The following is a 20,161-nucleotide window of genomic DNA, read 5'->3' on the forward strand; positions in this document are numbered from 1 at the left end:
GTGTGTGTGTGTACCTTTGTATAATTATTATGTAAACATAAATACACACACATGCATATATTTAAGAAATATTTGCATGTATGTACTGTATATACAATTGATCTTGTATATCAATATATTTTTCTTTCTTATACATTTAATTTCTTAAATATATACATGCATGCATGTGTGTGTGTCTGTGTGTGTGTATTTATTATATACATAATAATTATACACAGTACACACATATATTATGTAAACACAAACTTTTATTTTGAATGCAATTCATCATGATTCATTTTTCCCCAGCACTAATATTTATGTCAAAAATAATTATTCAAATATTATCTAGAGAATATTTAATTATAAATTAGGCAGTGTATTTTAAGCAATAATAATAATAATAATAATAATAATAATAATAATTATTATTATTATAAATGCTATATCGGTCTTTTCTTTTTCATGGACCCCCTCATGGCCCATTCTCCTGGCCTTAATAAGTGACTTGAATATGTTTCCCATAAGCACTATAAATGCAAAAGCTGGACATTTTGAAAGTGTATAACATTCACAGCTACACTGGCCGGCTTAAAAGGACCAACTATGTACAGACTCTCAAGCAGATTCTCATCTCTGTGACTAAATGTGGTCAACTAATCAGTTGACGCAGACCGCTGATTTATTGATAGCTGCTGGCAGGAATAGACGGTGCTATGTTTGGTTGAGCACTGTGACATGGTTAAGTTAAACGAGTACAGAGTACGGCACTGTATGCATGTTCCAATGCAGTGAGAGAACGAGTTCACATGTAAATACAATCATGCTTGTATATTCTAAACAAATTGCTTCTCAGCACAATTGTTGTCATTTTGAAGATGCTAGAACAAGACAGGTTTATGTATCTATATTTTTGCTTTAAAAAAATCTCAACATTGTTTTAACGCCACCATGTGGTACATTTAGGATATAACAGACCATCTACAACCACTACTTTCTTGTTTTCTTTTTATTTGTCAAAATAGCATTTCTACCAAGGTGTTAAATGGCTCTTAAGGCATCTGCATGAACAAGGATCCACGCAGAGGTTATGAATATCATTTAGGTTACAAATTTGGCTCGTCCCGTATTTCATATTTCAAAAATGTGTCAAATAATACCACTTTTTCCAACATAATTCTTACAGCAATATGACAATACGATCATTAAATATATTCACACAGAGCAACACAAACACAAAATACACCAACCGAGGATTAAGATAGCAACTAACCCGTCTCATAAAGTACAATGTAAACAAAATCCCTTTAAGGGTACAACGTAATGATGTTAAAGAATTCAAAACATCTAGGGAATGCGAGGCCCGGGGTTAAAATACAATTAAACGTTCAGAGACGCTCACATCTTCAGCAGGAGGTGCTAGGCAGGAGATTAAACCGGGGATTCATTAACAAAAATCAATCAGTCATGCCTGTCTGTGGAGTGTTAAATTAGGTCCTTTAGACCTGCTGAGGACCAGCAGGACGTACATTGGAGGGACAACAGGGAGAAAAGTAGTGCAAGTACCCCTTTAGTGTCCGTACCAGCAACCGCTTTATTCGGTCACCAGGACCCGAAAGGTGACGCGGCCAAGAAACTTGTCACGCTCGTCGTTGTTCTTGAGGTTGGAGCCCTCTACCTTGCACTCTACAATCAGCTCAGAGTTGTAGTCTTCCTTCTTAAGCATAAGCTTTACAGCAACCAGAGGCTGAACGTAACCCTTCTATTGATGATCAGAGACAGAAAAACAGAGGTGAAATAATGTGCATTTCACTACACACACTCAAATTAAGATCTAATAATAAATTTTCTGAAAGAATTAAATTACACTTTTGAAGTTGGATAAGGAAGGTGGTCCGCCAGAGCTAGATCTTTTCCTTCATAACATGTTAAATATGGATATATTAACCCTCCCCGGAGCCATTAAATGTGTTCAATTTTCTATAACCCTAATCATTGTTAAAGGATTAGTTCACCCCAAAATGAAAATTCAGTCATTAATTACTTACCCTAATGTCGTTCAACACCCATAAGACCTCCATTCATCTTCGGAGCACAAATGAAGATATTTTCAGGCCTTCATTGACACCAATGTCATTTCCTCTCTCAAGACCCATAAAAGGCACTAAAGACGTCGTTACAAAGCCCTTCTCTCTACAGTGGCTCTACAATAATTTTATGAAGCGACATAAATAACGACATATAGTGATGGACCGATTTCAAAACAAAGTTTCGAACCGTTATGAATCAGCATATTGATTCATAATTCGGATCGCGAAAGTCACGGGATTTCAGCAGTTTGGCAGTTTGACACGCAATCCGAATCATCAATCAATACGCTGATTCATAACCGTTCTAAACTAAAGCTTTGTTTTGAAATCGGCCCATCACTATATAAGTCGTTATTTAGTTTATTTGTGCACAAAAACTATTCTTGTCGCTTCATAAAATTATTGTAGAGCCACTGTAGTGAGATGGGCTTTGTAACGACGTCTTTAGTGTCTTTTATGGGTCTTGAGAGAGGAAATGACATTGGTGTCAATGAAGGCCTTTCTGAGCCATAGAATATATCGAAAAAATATCTTCATTTGTTGAAGATGAACGGAGGTCTTACGTGTGTTTGAACAACATGAGGATAAGTCATTAATGACAATTTTCATTTTTGGGTGAACTAACCCTTTAACAACATGTATTCTTATTTCACTGAGCCCATTGTTTGTGCCTTAATTTTTTACATTGATTGATAATTCATTGTTTTTATACATTTATACGCTTCTGAAATACATAACTTGGACACAGTCTCCCCTGAATCACTTTAAATTGTAATGTAGACACATGCATTTTCGGTGAAGCTGCTTTGGAATTGTGAAAAGAGCTATACAAATAAATGAGAATTGAATTACTTTTATAATGGATGGATACACTTTTTTGAGCTTCAAAATTTGTGCTGCCGTTTACCGCCATTATGCTTTGAAGAGCAAGGACATTTTTTAATATAACTCAGATTGTATTCGCTTGAAAGAAGAATGTCACATAATCTAGGATGGCTTGAGGGTGAGTAAATCATGGGGTCATTTTCATTTTGGGGAGAACTATCCCTTTAAACTCAACCATAACATAATTTAGAAAGAATTTTTGAAGGATTTAATAGAATAAATGTGAAGCTTATTTTATAAAAGCACTTTTAAAAGACTTGAATTAATTCTTCTATTAAAACATCTGTATTTGTACTTCAGGGTTTGTGGAAATGCATTATGGCAACAAAGTTGTAAACCTGGTAATTTCTTTTCAAACACGGGAAAAAAAATGTTACACAATGTTTAGTTATCTTATAACTATACAATTGAAATATTTTAACATTTCTGAATTGACCCCCAATCCCTTCCATTATATGTGCCTCACTATAATTCAGTACTTCGACTTTTTATTAAAGAAAAGTACAGGCAAGTGGAATTGTTTTATTGGTAATCATCCTTATGCTATAAAGTTGATTCATCTTAACTTGGAACATTCCTTAAGCATGTAGTGAGCACCTTACTTACATGATTCTTTTTTCCATAGTAAGGGAAGTACATCCTATCAATAGTCCCCTCATGGGGGAAATACTGCATCTGAAGAGGTTTCTCACTCTGAAGAGAAGCAACAAAATACCGTCAGACAACTAAAGACAACGGACTGTCACGGGGTGAGAGTGGATGATGCCATTTGATGTACACTCCTGGGCAAACATTTTTTAATAGCTTTTAATTGACTTAACCACAAATGATTGGTCAGAACATTTGCAAAAATGTCATGCACTACTTAAAAAAAAACATTAGAGACAGAATGAAGTCCTTGGCGGAATATGGGAAGTTGTGTGGGGTGTGATGAATCACAATGAAACACAAGCTGCATGGTGATACTCCAGAGCGGTGTCTTCGAAAATCTGCTGAGAAATATAATAATAAATGCACTCCACCACAGTGAAGCTTGTCGGAAGAGACTGTCATTATATGGGAAGCCTTTTATCTGCTGGTATTGGTGAGCTACTTCGCTGTGAAAAGTCATTTAGTGCTGTGAAGTACAGGAACATATTGCAGAATGTCTTGCTTCCCTACAAATAAAAGTTGTTATCTAAAGGGGAAGAATCAGATGTTATTTTTCAACAAGACAATACTCCTGCCCAAACTGCGAAGAAATCCAAGAAGTGGCTTGAGAAAGTCCATCAGGCTCACGTTCTGGCCTGGTCAGAGTCCTGATTTAAACGTAGTGAACATATTGACTCCCATTAAACTTAAATGAACTAGGAGACATTAACTACTTATGAATTTTTTATATTCTCCATCAACATTGAGTGGAACAACACTGACTGCTCTTCTTGTAAAAAGCTGCCTGCAAGTTTACCCACACAGCTAAATACAGTGAAGCGCTATCAAAGCGCTACATCAGAACGCCAGCTCACCATTGGCTACAGCTGTTCATTTGAGCACCACGACACATGCATGTGATGCTGACGCAGGGTCTAACCAATGGTGAGCCGCCGTTAGAACTCGGAAGCCCTGTACGGTTTACAGTGCGTTGTGCGTCAACAGCGTAGGAGACTGGCACAGATGAGAGGACAAGAAGAGATTGTTGGATAAACAATTTTTGCACATAAAAAGTATTCTTGTCACTTCATAAACTTAAAGTTGAACCACTGGAGTCACATGGACGATTTTATCGATGTTTCTTGCTGATTTCCTGACCAGTGATTTGTGATTAAAATGGTTAAGACCATTAAAAGACCAGTAAATAGTTTGCCATTTTTGGCATGGCACATTTTTGTTCCCAGGAGTGTAGTTGTAACACTAATATAAATCATCCATATGATGTATACAGCAACTGCAGTGTAGTAATACATTTGAATGCAGTGCATAACTAATCCCAGCAGAAGACAGACAAAGCAGACTGCTGCTTTGGGGTAAACAAGCGCTGAAAGTCATGCTGCTGCTTTGCCATGCTAAATAAATGACAATTTCTCCTGGTATGAGCCATCAATCTTGAGCAAAAGTAGCATTAGCATTAGCAGTTTGCCAAGACAGCAACTAATCTAAGAAAATATTAAAATGATAACTGCAAAAATGGGTGGTTAATTGATTTTGATTAGGGATGCATGAGATATCGGCTGGTATACGAGATTTTTTCAATTTATTAGTATTGGTTGATATTAGATGCACATAATTCACTATATATTTACATTTAGATTACCTTTCCCACAATCTAATGCTCACTTAACGTTGATATTTAAAACACTAATAAAGCCGCGTTTCCACCGCAGGAACTTTCCACAGGAACTAGGGACTTTTGGGTGGTACTGTGTTTCGACCACAGGAACCGGGGTCTATATGAAGTTCGGAGTAAATATTTCCCCCTCAAAATGGCCCTGATCGTGAGGTAGAACTTTCCAAGTTCAGGAACTTTCGGGGGTGGGTCCTGGGCACTGATCATTGCTGATTGGTGAACTCATTGCTGAGTTCACGCAGCATTTTGATTGGCTGACTCCACACAGCATTTTATTTCAACCACCATTTTTAAAGTCAGCTGTGATCCGTGGACTGACGATGAGGTTCATGCTTGATAAAGCTTATATGCGGAGTTGGAATCCAGCGGGAACTGGAAAGTCACCCGCAGTCCTCACCGGACTAATTTTCACAATGAAAATGCAGACAGCAACAGGTCTTGTTATCTGCGGGGAAAAAGTTCCTGGGACAAATTGTCCCGGGCAATTTTGGTGGAAACGGGGCTTAATATAATAGTTATTTGTAATCTGTAGCAAATTTCATAATGTACCATAACATATTCCCTAAATTCACCTGTAACATTTAAAAATATTGATCTTTTTTAGTGTTTTTTTTGTTGTTGTTCATTTTACATAATATTTAAGATATCATTGCATCCCTAATTCTGACAAGATGTTATTTCTATGTTGAGGCTTGCAGAAGTTTTCAGCATAAGTAAGAGACATGCCTAATCACATCGGTAGCAAACGACCGGGTGAATGAGAGAGACCATACATACAGTGATCTTACCCATCACTTTATTAAGGAGTTCAACTGGCAGCATGCAATTGAGACATGAGAGGAAAAGAAAAAAAAACACTCTTGAGAGAGGATGGACGAACAATAAGAAATCCAAGTAGGAGACACAACAACATATAAATCAATCCGTAAAGCTGAAATCCATGAGAAAACTGCAGAAAGGTTTGTGTCAATGCATGTGTGCTTTTTTAATTTCATTTTTGAAATTTCTCATATAAATTGCAGCTTTAAACCACAAAAAACACCACAGATACAAACGTATATATTTATGATCTTAAATGTCTAATCTGATCTTAATATCAGAAATGTAAATTAAATTCTTTAATCTACTTCCATATTAAACCGGTTTATAAATGTTACCTTTGTTGTGCAGTTGATGTACGGATCTCCAGACGGCTTAAGACCAATGACCTGAGGGTAAAGAATAATAAGAAAGTAATTTGATATTGCATTATTAATTTGGAATGACATGTTTTGTATTCACCAGCATTCAATGTAATGTATTCCTGTGATGGCAAAGCTGAATTTTCAGCAGCAATTACTCCAGTCTTTCTTTCATTACTTTCATTATTCTTTCATTTTCTTTCTGTCTTTAATGCAATGCCAGCTTCTACGGCTATAATCACAGCTATAAGCCAGGTTTAGTTATTCAAAAATAAAACTAAACTCATTTTAAAAATCATAAAATTAATTTTTTTTCTAAAAAAAACTTAAAAACTAAATTTGGATTTACTTGGATAAAAATCAAAAGTATCAATAGATGAAAACGGTCTTACGGTATTGCTGTCCAGTAAAATATGTTTAATGGACAGTAAATTCTGACAGGATTTACACTTGATGAAGAAAGAATGAGCAAATTTGTTCTATAAGCACTGGTGCATTTAATGTTGCTTCTGTGAATGGCATAGAGCATTTTATTGGTTTTGTAGATAATGGACAGGACTGTATGCTTTCTCATTCCCAGGTAAAATAATACTAGAATTCTTTGATTCAAGAGATGACAATTTGATTAAAATCTTTACAATTTTTGGCTGATCTATTCCCAGTGTGCCATGATTCCTGTCTTGTGTTCCTCTGGTGTTTTTTTTTGTTTTTGTTTTTTTTGTTGAGGTTTTGTTAAGGTTCTCAGTTCTGCTCCCTGGTTTCCCTGTGCTTATTTTGCTTTACTTTGGTCGTTATAGTTGTTATTTAAATAAAGTTGGAACTTTATTAAACACATGGATCCTGACTTCACTTATTTCTGAGAGCACTCTGTGTTTCAAAACACCAGACCTAATTGGGATCCAGCAGAAAGACTTATGTGTCTCCAACAAGGAGATCCCATATTTACTGTGAGAATCACGGAGGAGGAACACGGTACATCCCACACAAGACTCCCCAGCCGTCATGGCCACCACACCCAAAGCACCAAATGCTGTTCTAAGGGATTTGAGACTGGTGGACCCAGCACTGATGTCAATGTGAGCCCCAGTGCTTCCAAGTCCAGTGGTCCACTCCAGCTTCTCCCGGTGAGGCGCCATCTGCTCTAGAACTTTCTGTCTACCCTGACACGTCCACATAGGTCGTTTTTTAACTTTCTATCAGCTCTCAAACGAGCATGAAAGCCATCCTTGAACTCTCTGCCTGTCCTGTTACAGTCAAAGACGCTGACTCTGAACTCTCAAGCTGACCTGTAATGGCCAAGGAGGCCTTCTCTGAATGCTCAGAGCATCCTGTTACAACCACAGATGCCATTTGTAATCTCTCTGTTACATTTCTGCCTTATCCGCCGTGGTGGTCTTCTGCTCTGTCTTATCACATGTGGTGGGTTTCAGTTCCACCTGCTCCGCCGTGGTGGTCACCAAATCTGCCCAGGCCACCTGCCCTGCCACCTCCGCCCAGCTGGCTCTCTGTCTCTGATCCTCCTCAATCTCCAGTTCCACCACACTGGCCCTCCATAACCCAATGAATGATCTCAATGAACTTCAATTCCAATAATTTGCCTCTGCAGTGAAAATTGTATTTAGTCAAGGATACGTATACCCTGACATTGATTTGTTGCAAAAGCTGCTGCCACTGGATTTTGCAGATTTAGATCTATCTGTTTATAATGGGATATGTTGTACAAACATAGGATCCAGAAATTGCTGGTGATAATCATTCAGATAAGTTTTTGATTTCTGGTTTCTTGCTAAATCCAGGCAGGTTTGGTGCTTTTTTGAGATACCATTGAAACATACATACAGATTCTCCAGATCGGTTATATAATGCATAGACCAATGGACAGATGTGACTTGGATTTCAATATTATTGAATGCTGATTTAAGAAAAACTGCTGAATATGCTAGATTTTCCTCTGCTGCTTGAAGTCTGCTGTGGTTACATATTGTAAAGCCATTTTTAAGCATCTTTTTCCATTTCCAGGCAAGTTTCATTGGTTTCCACATACAGACTTTGGATTGGTGATGTTCTGTAGGCTCCCAAAACCAGTCATATAACAAGGTGGGACCTGGACACCTCCAAGGATTATGATTTCCTGGCAAATCCATAAATTACCTTTCCATAGTTTAGCCTTGAGCCAATCATAGTTCTGTACATATTCATAAGAGTTGAATTGTCTGCTCCCCCATTTGGTTTTGGATAATGTCTTTGAAAGTATTCAAAAGAAATGAAAGTTTTAAAGTTGATAGCAAGAAACCAGTCCCTTTTACAAACCCATTTCCAAAAAAGATGGGGCACTGTACAAATTGTGAATAAAAAAGACCAAATATTGTGCCAAATATTGGCTCGTTTTGGATTTCATGAGAGCAATACATTCTAAAAAAGTTGGGAAAGGTAGCAATAAGAGGCCGGAAAAGTTAAATGTACATATAAGGAACAGCTGGAGGACCAGTTTGCAAATAGCTATTGGTAACATGATTGGGTATAAAAAGAGCCTCTTAGCATGGCAGTGTCTCTTAGAAGTCAAGATGGGCAGAGGATCACCAATTCCCCCAATGCTGTGGCGAAATGTAGTGCAGCACAATCAGATAGAAGTTTCTCAGAGAAAAAAATTGCAAAGAGTTTGAATTTATCATCGTCTACAGTGCATATCATCCAAAGATTCAGAGAATCTGAAACAATCTCTGTGTGTAAGGGTCAAGGCTGGAAAACCATACAGGATGCCCATGATCTTCAGGCCCTTAGACAGCACTTACAAGAATGCTACTGTAATGGAAATCACAACATAGGCTCAGGAATACTTCCAGAAAACATTGTCGGTGAACACAATCCACCGTGCCATTCACTGTTGCCAGCTAAAACTCTATAGGTCAAAAAAGAAGCCATATCTAAACATGATCCAGAAGCGCAGCCGTTTTCTCTGGGCCATTGCTCATTTAAAATGGACTGTGGCAAAGTGGAAAACTGTTCTGGGGTCAGACAAATTAAAATGGAAGTTCTTTTTGGACTGGGACGCCATGCCATCCAGACTAAAGAGGACAAGGATAACCCAAGTTGTTATCAGCGCTCAGTTCAGAAGCCTGCATCTCTGATGGTATGGGGTTGCATGAGTATGTGTGGCATGGGCAGCTTACACATCTGGAAAGGCACCATCAATGTTGAAAGGTATATCCAAGTTCTAGAACAACATTTGCTCCCATCCAGATATCATCTCTTTCAGGGAAGACCTTGCATTTTCCAACATGATAATGCCAGGCCACATACTGCGTCAATTACAATATCATGGCTCCGTAGAAGAAGGATCCAGGTACTGAAATGTCCAGCCTGCAGTCCAGATCTTTCACCCATAGAAAACATTTGGTGCATCATAAAGAGGAAGATCCAGCAAAGAAGACCTAAGACAGTTGAGCAACTAGAAGCCTGTACCTGATAAGAATGGGACAGCATTCCTATCCCTAAACTTGAGCAACTTGTCTCATCAGTCCCCAGATGTTTGCAGACTGTTATAAAAAGATGAGGGGATGCCACACAGTGGTTAACATGGCCTTGTCTCAACTTTTTTGAGATGTGTTAATGCCATGAAATTTAAAATCAACTTATTTTCCCCTTAAAATTATACATTTTCTTAGTTTAAACATCTGATATGTCATCTATGTTGTATTCTAAATAAAATATTGACATTTGAAACTTCCACATCATTGCATTCTGTTTTTATTCACAATTTGTACAGTGTCCCAACTTTTTGGAATCGGGTCAGTACAACTTTAATGGGGACTCTGTATTTTTGAAACTGATCTGCATTGCCCAGGATTGTATTTTGTTTATTTTCAGTTGGATTTTTACGCGCACTAGTATTTGTGTACTTGCTTCTGTAGCAAATGCATTAATAAATGCAACAGCATTTATTTGAAACAGACTTTTGAATGGTAATGTATGTAAGGCTACTCACCCTGTTCATCTTGACAATAACGCACGGCTGTCCTTTAGCATAGCCGAAAGTGGTGTCCTCCATCCCAGAGCAATGGTGGAGTAAACTCCTCCTAAACTGGCACACCTTCTTCTGAGGTTCCTCATCCTGCTCAGAGTACTGACCCGCCATACACAAGTCATTTTTGGCTTGCTCTGAGTCATTATACTCTGTAAACGGAAAACAGACAAACTATAAATAAACAAGACTGTAGTATCCAAGTACTATGCAACGAGATGAGAAATGATTAAAAGACACAGGGTGAGGGAAAGTGTAGAGCACTTACGATGCAGAAACGATTCAAGATGCTGGACGTACTGGCCATATTCAATAGCTTCTGATCTGTTAAAAACTATATTCAAAGAGTTTGGCCTGATAACCAACCCTGCGAAAAAGAAAACGTCTGTTATATTAACTTTATTAAGTATACTTAATAGCCCTCTAAAAAAATGATAACAGAAATATGTATAGCAAAGAGACATTTTAATATCCATGTTTTAATTAACACAATGTTAAAGTTAGAGGATTAAAGTTAAAGTTAGTCATGTACATATTCCACAACTGTGTGAAGAACTGTGTGTACAGCCTGATAATAAGGGCTGAATTCTGACAAACTCACCTGGGGACGCGACGCGATCTCGATACTTTGGCGTGTCGTCATTCAGCATCTGAAGCATCACCCACATAGTGAAGACAAACATGGCAGCCAAGAAGCCATAGAAGACCAAGTAAAAGAGGAGGATGAGGCCTGAAAGACAGTATCTTAGAAAATCAATTATTGCTAGGCAGAACTGAATTTATAAAACCCCTGCTAAAAAGCTTTACGTAATAGGTATTACATGCATACATTTGAACATTATAAAATACTGGGGTTTCATATAGAGCTCGTTTTAATCTGACAGCATATATTACTATCTTATCCGATTTCAATTTAGTTATCTCTCTGCGACTGGTCAATCATAGATTTTCAATTTCAGTCAATGGGCGACTTGCACTGAGCTTCGTGATGCGTTTGTGTTTTGAAATATAGGGCTGGGTGCAGTGGTGCCTGAGGGGGACCCTGCCCGGTACGCGATTCTTACCAACACAACCCAACACAATTTCAACCCCAATTTTTTTTTTTTATGCACAGCTTGTCAGTGAAGCATGGCTCTGTGATCAGTACTAAATCCTGCTCTATCTGAAAGCACTGCAAACAGATCATCCCAAAAAAACTCTTCCAAACACGCATTTATGCATTACTTATTAACATTAACATTTATGAATGAGAAGCATTTATGAAACTCTTGTCCAACAAACACAACATTTAATAACATGTTTTACTCCAAACTCATATCATAATGACAGTTGAGCATCCTTCTGTGAGATTTTGTGGCTTATTAAACAATAAGACATTTATTATTTCATAGTTTACTCTACAGTGATAAATACTATGTTAATTAGCACTGAAGTATAATTATACTTTATTGTCATGAAAATACCAGAGACAGCTTGAAGAACTTGAAGTGTGTATTAGTTTATCAACGAGTAAAGAACAAATTTATACTCATGGGCATGCTTCATTTGTGCATTATGGACATTATCGTCTCTCACATACAGCATATTGAAGCTGCTCGGGCTGCCATTTTCTCCCTCTTTTTGGAAAGCGATAACGCATTCAAAACATCAGGTGGTGTGAGTTTTACTGAAAATGTGTGTACTTGCTGGACCTCTGCTTCTCGTAAATACTACCATATTGTGCACATTATTTTTTGACAGATGTCGATGTTGTTATATTCAAAATCAAATGATGTGGATTTGAAAATAGATGGATAGAAAGGAAATTGTTATTTATTTCCTAGCCAGTAAGTATTCAGTAAAGTTCTTGATTCCCATGGGTGTGCTAAGCCAGTGTATTTAGTTCTAATATTCCAACAGCCAGCCTAAGCCTATGTGCTAACGTGTGTAAAGAGGTGACTGAACTATGTTTGACTTTTGCGCTGGAGATGTTCAAAATGCTTTTCAAGTAGTTCATTATACTAATTTAATGGAATGAAGATTATTTCATGGCTTAAAAAAAGGACATGTTACCTAGAGACTGAGAATGGCTTGTCAAAAATGTAACATTCAGCTGTCATAATGTTTATTTATATATATATATATATATATATATATATATATATATATATATATATATATATATATATATATATATATATATATATATATATATATATATTTAATTTAAACCCATGAAAAATGCAGATCCTATTGTCAATAATAGTGAAAAATTACTTTTTAAACCCATTGTTCCATTATTACCCCTTAGAAGATTTTGAGATTTTGTGGGAAATTGCATTCATAGGTCAGTCACCTGAGCGTATTATCTCATATCTCATCTCATCCTACTCAGAGAAAAGTAGCTCTGGCTACTGTGGTGTTTGTATGGAGTTAGTGGCATAAAGCTGAAAGTTTGTTGTCACAGTAAAGTAAAAAAAAAATTCCCACGGATCATTCCAAACGGCAAACCTCCGGGGAGACACCAGCTGTGAAAACAAAAGCTGTGTCCCAATTCAGAGGCTTCGTCCTTCAAAGGCCAAATGTGTCACAGTGGGGCAACAAAGGCTGTCCCAATTCAAAGGCTCCTTCAGATGCAGCCTCCAAATGCATAGATAGAACGAGTGGGTAAGTGATGTCCAATTTGAGAATGAATCAGTCTTTTGAACCGGTTCTTTTTAGTGAACTGGTTGAACCAATTCACCAAATCGGGCCGAACATCTTAAACAGTTCACAGCTCAAGTCAGCAAAGATCTACAAGTTACTCAATCAAATTCAAAACTCACTTTCAGACGTGCCTGACAGTCCCTCAAATTCGAAATGAGCCAATATCCAGGATTGTATGATACAATGATGCCCATTTTTGCTAACTCATTCAGCACTCCAGTTAGTACACAGTACACAGTACACAGTCTTTCGGCTATTACTTTTTTTTTTTTTAAATGTATGTTTCTAATAGGTAACAAAACGTATCGTTATGTATCGTTAAAAAAAACACATATGAATTTTTTTTTTAAAAACCCCATATGAAAAATGGCAAGTTTTTTTTGGCAAGAACACATGCCAGTTTGTTTTTAACCGTTAGATAATACGAGTGAAATCATTTAGTAATTTATTTAATGTATATTCACTAGTAGGAAAATAATGTTACAGTCCCAATCAGCCGGTTGCGTATCGGCACATTTTTGCTGCTATAACGTAACAGCAAGTCAAGGCCTGCATAGTCTCCATAGACAGTAAAAGAAATGGACACAGCGACCCCATAGACTTCAACGGAGAAAAGTGAAGTCAGTTAGAAGCACTCACTTCCTGATGGCTGAGCGTACTGCGCAGCCGCAGACTGAACTTGACGACGTAGATGTGATGTAAGCAACCTCTCTGACAGTTGTAAGTCTTCTAGTAGTTGTGCAAAGTTAAATCTGAATCACTTTGTTGAAATATTTTGTTCCGTTGCTTTTGGCTCTCTATGGGCTTTTCCCCATGCTTGACTTTATCTGACTTTATGCATCCACGTCCCACGGATTGCCTCATAAGCCCTATTCGGACAGGATTAGTTTAACATGGGGAGATGGGGGTAAAGTAATTTTACCTGAGGAAGTCTGTAATATTAATGGCCAATTCGCAAGTAATAAGACATCTCAGAAAAACTAGCAGAATTGGGAGGAGTAACTTGCTTTACACACCACAGTAACCTCCTTGACGTCATGTGCGTATGATGTTGCTGTTATCACGTGAGCAAACACACAACATGAGCGCGATTATGTTGGTAATAGACACTTTTCCTAGAGCTAAAATAAGTGTTGTGACTCTAATAAGTGCTTTTGATCTTCTTTTTGATTTAAATTATATGCAGAAAATATTGGAGGTTTGCTACAGAGTTGTCCCACCACCTGTATACAACCGAATGCTTCAAGCGCCTGCATGCTCGCAAAACACGTTTTTTTAAAAACTTTTAAACACGAAATGACGGCATTTTAGCATATATTTTTACAGCGGGTCTATTCGAACTGGATTAGTATTACCTGAGGTAATTTTTCCGGAGCTTTTTACAGAAGGTAAAAGTCTCGGTATTCTTTACTGACATTGTCCGATTACCGAGATGGCACATTCGGACGGGACTAAAACACAGAGAACCTCTGGTAATAATTACTTTACCCCCATCTCCCCATGTCAAACTAATCCCATCCGAATAGGGCTATAGACAGTAAAAGATTGCCTGCGAGTTTCTCCTCCTGTCTATACGGGTCTATATGGTAATTTCTCTACTGTGTGACAGAGAGTCGTGTGGTTTTGACACAATTGTTACCCTATTTTTACCCTTTTATACATTGTCTTTTTTCTTTAGAAATAAACAATGGGCAAATGGAGTCTTTAATCGCCTCAGTGGTAAAGTTATTTGCTGTCAAAGTGACGGCAAAATGAATGGGAGTCAATGATATGCTAACAGCAGGTGATGGCTTGGTTAGCAATGGCTGCCCCTATCCGCTTTCCGGGTGCTAGATTACCCCTTTGGAAGTCTCAGCCTCAGACGTCACGCCCACAGACCACTGGCTGAACGTCTAATGCATGTGGCACATTTATCTGGAAACACTTTATTTTTTAAAGGGATACTCTACCGCTTTTTCATATTAAACTATGTTATTCCCTTAACTAAGACGAGTTGATACATACCTCTCTCATCTGAGTGCGTGCACTTAATCGCTCTGACGCGCGGTGACGATCTGATAGCATTTAGCTTAGCCCAGTTCATTAACTATGGTACCAAAGAGAGATCAGGTTAGAAGCGACTAAACTCCTCCACGTTTTCCCTATTTAAATACAGTTACACAAATAGTTGACCGATCAAATATGGGGACATAAAATAAAACGTGCCGCTTTTCTAAGCAGGTTTAAAAAGATAACTATAATGTATGGCGGAATAGCACTTTTAAGAGTACTTAGACTCGGCGCAGTTAAAAGTCATGCCTGAAAAATCCTCCCTCACATCTCCCCCTCCCCCCTATTGACAGAAACTTCTGATTCAGAATTTTATTTTGCTCTCATTAAAGGAAGTGTATGTAAGATTGTGGCCAAAACTGGTACTGCAATCACTTTCAAATTACTGTAGAGTGGTGTATTCATAGATATCCATAATAAGGACTAGATATCTTACGGCGGAGTCACCATCGGCATCAGCGGCGGCCATCTTGTCACAGGCAGGCTTTCTGTTGGGCTCTGTGGAACCTGATGTAAGATGAGTGGTCTGTACGAACATAAATACTCTTATCTCGCTGAAATCTTGACGGATTTACAAATGGTTTGGTTTCTTACAAACGTTATTAACATGGCTACAAATCAGGATGCTTTAACACGTTAAAATTGCAGCTTTTCGTTTCGATAAACGACTTAATCGTGCAGCTTGTGTATTACGGCTAACTTATGACGCACGTTATCAAGGGGGCTGAGACCACAATCGAGCTGTTCAAAGCTGTTCAGTTTTATTGACACCAATAACGATTTTATGACAACCAATCTTTTGTCTAGTTAAAATAAACTTAGTTTGCATGTTTTTTTGTTTATTTAATTTTTTTTAAATACAAATTATTTTATTATATTCTTATTAAAAAAGCATATATATATATATATATATATATATATATATATATATATATATATATATATATATTTAGAGCTAGCTCTGGGAAAAATTCAGAGCTGTATATGTGTATAAATATATATAATTTCTCATGTTGCCATTCGGTACACAGTTTTAGTAGCCTATATATTGATTTAACATAAATACCGTATGTGTGTGTGTGTGTGTGTGTGTGTGTGTGTGTGTGTGTGTGTGTGTGTGTGTGTGTGTGTGTGTGTGTGTGTGTGTGTGTGTGTTCATTGCACCCATCTGTTCTGTTCAATGTTACTTTCATATTAAAGTCCATGGTTATAATTATTCATAAGTATGTAGTGTCATAACTACATCTCTGTCATTTATAACAAACGAAACAGTTTGAAAATCGGTTGAAAATTGAGCAAGTTACGGTTATTTAAAAGTACATGCACCATTAAAACACACTGTTACGAGTGAGCGAGCTGTCTGTGACAAGATGGCCGCAAGTTGCGGACGGCGACCTCCATTGGCCAATAGCGCGCACGAGACATCTAGCCTTTATTATGGATATCTATGGGTGTATTCCCCTCCCCCCTGACTCGAGGTTGCCAGATAGGCTGCAGGATCCAGCAGGAACATTTGTAGCTGCAGCTGTGTTAACTAGAGCAGAGCTGGCAACTAAAACACTACTGATTTTGTGATTGGTAGATAGGTGGAGGGTGGAGCATCAGGCCAAAACACAACATGTCAACATCAACATCAGTTGAGGGCTGCAACAACAACTTTTAAATGACAATATCCTGGCCGTACTACTGTTGACATAAGTATTTGAAATTAACATGATTTCTAAATGTCTAGTGACATATCAGGGCCATTTTATGATTAATTGAAATACATTTCTTACATATAGTTCCTTTAAAAGCATCAAACTTTCTCACAAATGCATGCAAATTACCATTAAGTTACACTTAACACATTATACACATGGTTTTGTAAGCTCACTGCATTGAAAATATATATAAATATGCTGTTGCATAACTGATAAATTAGCAGAATTAGCAGATGAGTTTTATGATAAACCGTTTGGTCGGTTAAATGGTCGTGAAGAGCGGTTACACTCACAGTGTGGATGAACCGCGTTTGTGTGAAGACTCAGGATCTATTGAAGAGAATGTAGGCAACGCAGACACTCAAACAAAGCGGGAAAAAACACTTGTTTTTGATCCATTAATGCATCTCTCACTAACTGTATGTGATCTCACTGTTTGATGCGCCAGTCAGAGGAAAATGCCTATCAACGTGTACTGTCATGAATAATTAAGTGCTTGCTGTCATGAATTAAGCAATGTGTTTTCTCATAGGACAAAGACACGCAATCTCATGAATAATTATGAGACAGAGATGAGTCATCGCCGTACTATAGTATAAGAAAACGTCACAACCTATGACGTTGACAGGAAGATGAATTTAAACCAGGAAGTTGAAAATAGAGCAAAAAGTTTTAAAATGAACTAGTTTTCTCCCACATTCAAGTCCTTCTGGGAAGTTCATATTGACGAGGTGGGAAGCTGTGTTTACGACGCCAGGTGTGTTCAAGATACTTTGGTTGGAGACTCGGAGTAATGCTGCCTTCAAGGTACTATCGGGGTTATTGTAAATACTGCTTCTGCTTGTGTGCATGTCGACTCATTCGGCTTATGCTGTATTGAGCAGACACGTTAAGTTTTTAATTGTAGTGTCTGTTCTCTAACTGAACTAAACGATTTTATTACTATAAAAATCAAAACGACGAATCTCAAATAAAGATTCAAACGGCCATGAATCAGTGAATCGATCAATGATTCGGATCACCAATGTCACGTGATTTCAGTAGTTTGGATCACGTGTCAAACTGCCAAACTGCTGAAATCACGTGACATGGTGAATCTTTATTTGAGGTTTGAAAACAAAAGCGGAAGCGGAAGAGGAGACTGTTACTGAATAAAGTTGTAGTTTTGGTTATTTTTGGACCAAAATGTATTTTCGGTGCTTCAAGAGATTCTAATTAACCAACTGATGTCACATACATGGACTACTTTGATCTTTGATTATGTTTTTATTACCTTTCTGGACATGGAGAGTAAAGTGTGCATAAGACTGCATGCTCTGGGACTAAAATATAAAATATCTTATACTGTGTTCCGAAGATGAACGGAGGTCTTACTGGTGTGGAACGACATTAGGGTGAGTCATTAATGACATCCATTTCATTTTTGGGTGAACTAACCCTTTAAATTGAGTTTTGTCTGTTGATAGCAACTGTACAGCATTTGTCCATCTCATCATAGGATGGGGGCCCTAACACACCACGGGAGCTGCGGGGTGCCCGTTTACTCATGCATTCAGCAGTTGATCTTTTTTGACAATAAAAAAAAAAGAAAATCAAAGTTGTCAATCGAACAGTAACGTGAGATTTAGTGAGGCGCGAAAACGGAAAGATTCCCCACAGGCCAGGCGACGTCACGGCGCTCAGCGACGCCACTTTGATGTTACCGAGCGCTCTGAAGCTGCCATTGAGGTCTATCTTCAAAACGAACGAGAATGAATGGGTTTTTGAATTGGGGTCACAATTTTGACTGACTGAAAGCGTCTAATTCCTGTAGGCTTTTAATCATTTAGTCGCGCACTGGTACATCAAAGATAATCAGTTGAATTGACTAGGCATATAATGGGCCTTAGGCCAATAAGAACAAGAGAAGGTTAATGACTTTCTCTCCTTATAGCAGTGAACAGTTAATTATGAGAGTTCTGATCTCGTTATTTTTAAGGACAACGTTATTTAATCAACGCACACATATTTTCGGTAGCTAAATAGTGTAACAAGAACACTGAGTAAATAAATACACATATGTAGCTACGTAGATTAAAACCACACTATACAGACTGGAATCAAAAGCGCCACTGAGGCAGTAATGACGTTTATTAGCGTCAGGATCCTTTTTCGCTCCACAGTGAATTCTGACTGCGAAACACGGACAATGGTCGTTTCGTTCCATTTTTAAACCTAAAAAACAACATCCTTAAAAATACTGACATTACAGAATTGCTGCCGCTTCTAATTTTTGTAACATTTATATTTGTAACAAATATTGATTCGAAAATGTGTCATTTTTGTGGGTTTTCCCCGAAAAAACGCTACGAGCTGAAGACGAGCATTGAGCAACATATTTACACTGTATAGCATTCGAAACGCAGAGATGAGAAGACATTAAAATGCCACTGATGTCATCAGGGAACCAGTTGATGACATTAAGATGTCGGAATGCCTAAGATAACGATTGCTTTCGTCATTTTCAGTGCACACTCTTTAAATATATGTCTTCAGGATTAATAAGCTTGTGGTTCAACAGTTTCTTTCTGTCATAAAAATCTGCATTATTTATGTAAACTGCACATTTCATCACGAGCATGAATGACGCCGTTGGTAGGGTTTGTTTCAACTCACCCCAATTTCTACCAGTCCGACCGAAGAATTCTCCAGTTCTGGGATTGTACATCACGTCTTTCCAGCTGCCTTCAGCTTCTTTCCCCTCCGATGGTTTTTCGCTCTTTTTAGACATGCTGTAATTTAGGTGCAACTGATGAAAAAGACGCTGTGTGTGTGTGCTGCGACTTGTCTGATGAGGCTGAATTCAGTGGGCTGATGCCCTGGTGCAAAGAACCTCCGGGCTCTGGCGTCTCCAAATTTGCTGCGATGTTCCTCCTGATTCCAATTCCAAACTGGTCCAACAAACCTGACCGACAGCAGCACGTTAGGTTGTGGGGGAGGGAACGAAGGGGCAGCTGTTTTTGCGCATGCGTAAACAGTGCAAATCTGGAATTGGTAAATTGATTGAGAATTTTATACCCGAAAATCTTGATGATCCTCTATTGCATATATTATGCATATGGTAGGCCTATCAGAAGTTAGTATCGTGTTACTGAACGAAAAGGTCACCATTTCACATCCATACCCTACTTAACATACTCTTGGTTTTACCAATAGGCCTATACAAATACACTAGGCTATTATTAATAATAAATTAAATGATAATT

The 20,161-nt window shown here is 37.9% G+C and overlaps 1 protein-coding gene across 1 annotated transcript; it reads right to left on the reverse strand.

Moving 5' to 3' along the window:
- Positions 1 to 970: 970 nt before the first annotated feature.
- atp1b3a (ATPase Na+/K+ transporting subunit beta 3a) lies at positions 971 to 19,913 on the reverse strand. Its single transcript, XM_067453994.1, has 7 exons — positions 19,572 to 19,913; positions 11,081 to 11,209; positions 10,748 to 10,846; positions 10,444 to 10,631; positions 6,435 to 6,485; positions 3,561 to 3,647; positions 971 to 1,741 (listed from the first exon to the last, which is right to left on the reverse strand). The coding sequence occupies exons 1-7, from the start codon at positions 19,684 to 19,686 to the stop codon at positions 1,574 to 1,576; spliced, it is 837 nt and encodes a 278-aa protein (XP_067310095.1). The 5' UTR covers positions 19,687 to 19,913; the 3' UTR covers positions 971 to 1,573.
- Positions 19,914 to 20,161: the final 248 nt, after the last annotated feature.

Source organism: Pseudorasbora parva, chromosome 9, assembly GCF_024679245.1.
Source record: "Pseudorasbora parva isolate DD20220531a chromosome 9, ASM2467924v1, whole genome shotgun sequence".
Lineage (NCBI taxonomy): Eukaryota > Metazoa > Chordata > Actinopteri > Cypriniformes > Gobionidae > Pseudorasbora > Pseudorasbora parva.